The following is a 1,641-nucleotide window of genomic DNA, read 5'->3' as shown; positions in this document are numbered from 1 at the left end:
AAAAAAAACTTTATTACTTTTGTTGAATTATTAAATGCAACTTTGAGATTTTTATTGACATGAATTAACTGTGTCCATCAGTGCAAGTGAAATGTTTACAAAACTCGGTTTACCGCTGGATTTATCGACTGTTCTGTTGATGATCTTCAATGGAATCGCTTCATGTCCCACCACACAGGAGTAAGAAGCACCGCTGGCCCACTCCTCCGCTGTAATGGATAACAGGCTGTAGATGAAGAAGGAGGTGTTGTCACTCTCCGCCATCACCTCGGTGTTCTTGTAGTTACTGGGATTAACTGGCTTGTCATTGTTTGTCCACTTGACGAAGATCTCTCGGGGGGAGAATCCTCTCACTAAACAGGTGAGGGAGAGAAACCTCTGAGCGGAGATTTCTTCTGTTGGTGGCAGGAGGACCGACACTGATAGCTCCAGCGGATTAATCACAGCAGAATATTTGAGACAAATATAAATCAACCAAAAAAGTCCTGAATCAATATCACAATTTCACTAAATATACACCATTTTAAATTTGGTATTTATTCACTTTCGTTTTCTAAAGGAGCAGTAAGATACACATTCTGTTCAGTAAAAAGAGTAAAGTTTAATGTGAAAGTTGCCTCCATGTTTCCAGCCCACAACAAGGGCATTCTGCCCACCTGTCATTGCTGATGGTGACGTCACAACCCAGGCTTCTTCCCACCTTATCTGACTTAATCAGAATAGAATATCCTTTGGTCTATCTTTTTCTGAATCAGCGACTTAGCTATCCTGCCTTCAGATGCATCATTAATGCTCCCAACAGTGTTTGTTCATTACCAATCAAAGCCTGACATTGATGTAACTGGATCTGGATTACACATGGGATGCTTCGTGCTTTAATCTCACCGCTCACCTGTCTCCTTGTGGATGGAATCTCTCAGTGGAGTCGGTAGATTCTGATGGTACACCACACATTCAAAAGTAACGCCACTCAGCCAGGCTTCAGTAGAAATGTCTAATTTGCTGATCACGCTGTCGGGATTCTGTCCAGGCTGCTCAGCAATCTCTGATTTCAGAGGCTTCTTTTCTTGCATCCAGGTAACGTTAACTCCAGAAGGAAGATTGGACACAACGCAGGTTAACGTCACCGTCGTCTCCAGTAAGACTTGTTCTACTGGCGGTGGGAGGACTTTAACGGTGTTACGGTGGCACATTTGGTATCTTCTATGAAACAAAAATCAAAGTCAATGAAAAATGCCCCTTTCTGATACAAACAGCTAATCTTCAGATTACTCCTTCACAGGGTGAAGACACCACCTTCAAAATGGCAACTCCAACTATTGCTGAAACGATGCTTACTATTGTTGATGTATTTTGATCTGTGAAAGCATTTGTGATTACCTATAACATACCCTGTGTAATTATTCCGAAAGAACACTGGCTTTGTAACAAGTGAAACCTGTGAAAAAAGTAGAATCATCGAAGATACCATCATGTAACCCATGGAATTACCTTTCTTTCGGAGTTTGTCTCTCACTTAAGACCATCTATTGATACTTGTGACAAGAGTAATCTGAATATAATGAGTTCATTTACATGTTCATAACCCTTAGGTGCAAGTGCTGCTGGTCACGCTGACAGCCAAATCACATCCCAAATTTT

At 41.3% G+C, this 1,641-nt stretch overlaps 1 gene segment (V, D, J or C); it reads right to left on the bottom strand.

Annotated features, from left to right (window-relative positions):
- The window catches only part of LOC122548223, a 7,127-nt gene extending 5,934 nt beyond the window's left edge, over nt 1–1,193 (bottom strand). Inside the window, 2 exon segments of the C gene segment in view lie at nt 114–485; nt 893–1,193. Of these exon segments, the coding sequence occupies nt 114–485; nt 893–1,193 (673 nt within the window).
- Nucleotides 1,194–1,641: the final 448 nt, after the last annotated feature.

Source organism: Chiloscyllium plagiosum, unplaced genomic scaffold (genome assembly GCF_004010195.1).
Source record: "Chiloscyllium plagiosum isolate BGI_BamShark_2017 unplaced genomic scaffold, ASM401019v2 scaf_7881, whole genome shotgun sequence".
NCBI classification, from domain to species: Eukaryota; Metazoa; Chordata; class Chondrichthyes; order Orectolobiformes; family Hemiscylliidae; genus Chiloscyllium; species Chiloscyllium plagiosum.
This window is presented reverse-complemented; position numbering and strand designations above follow the sequence as displayed.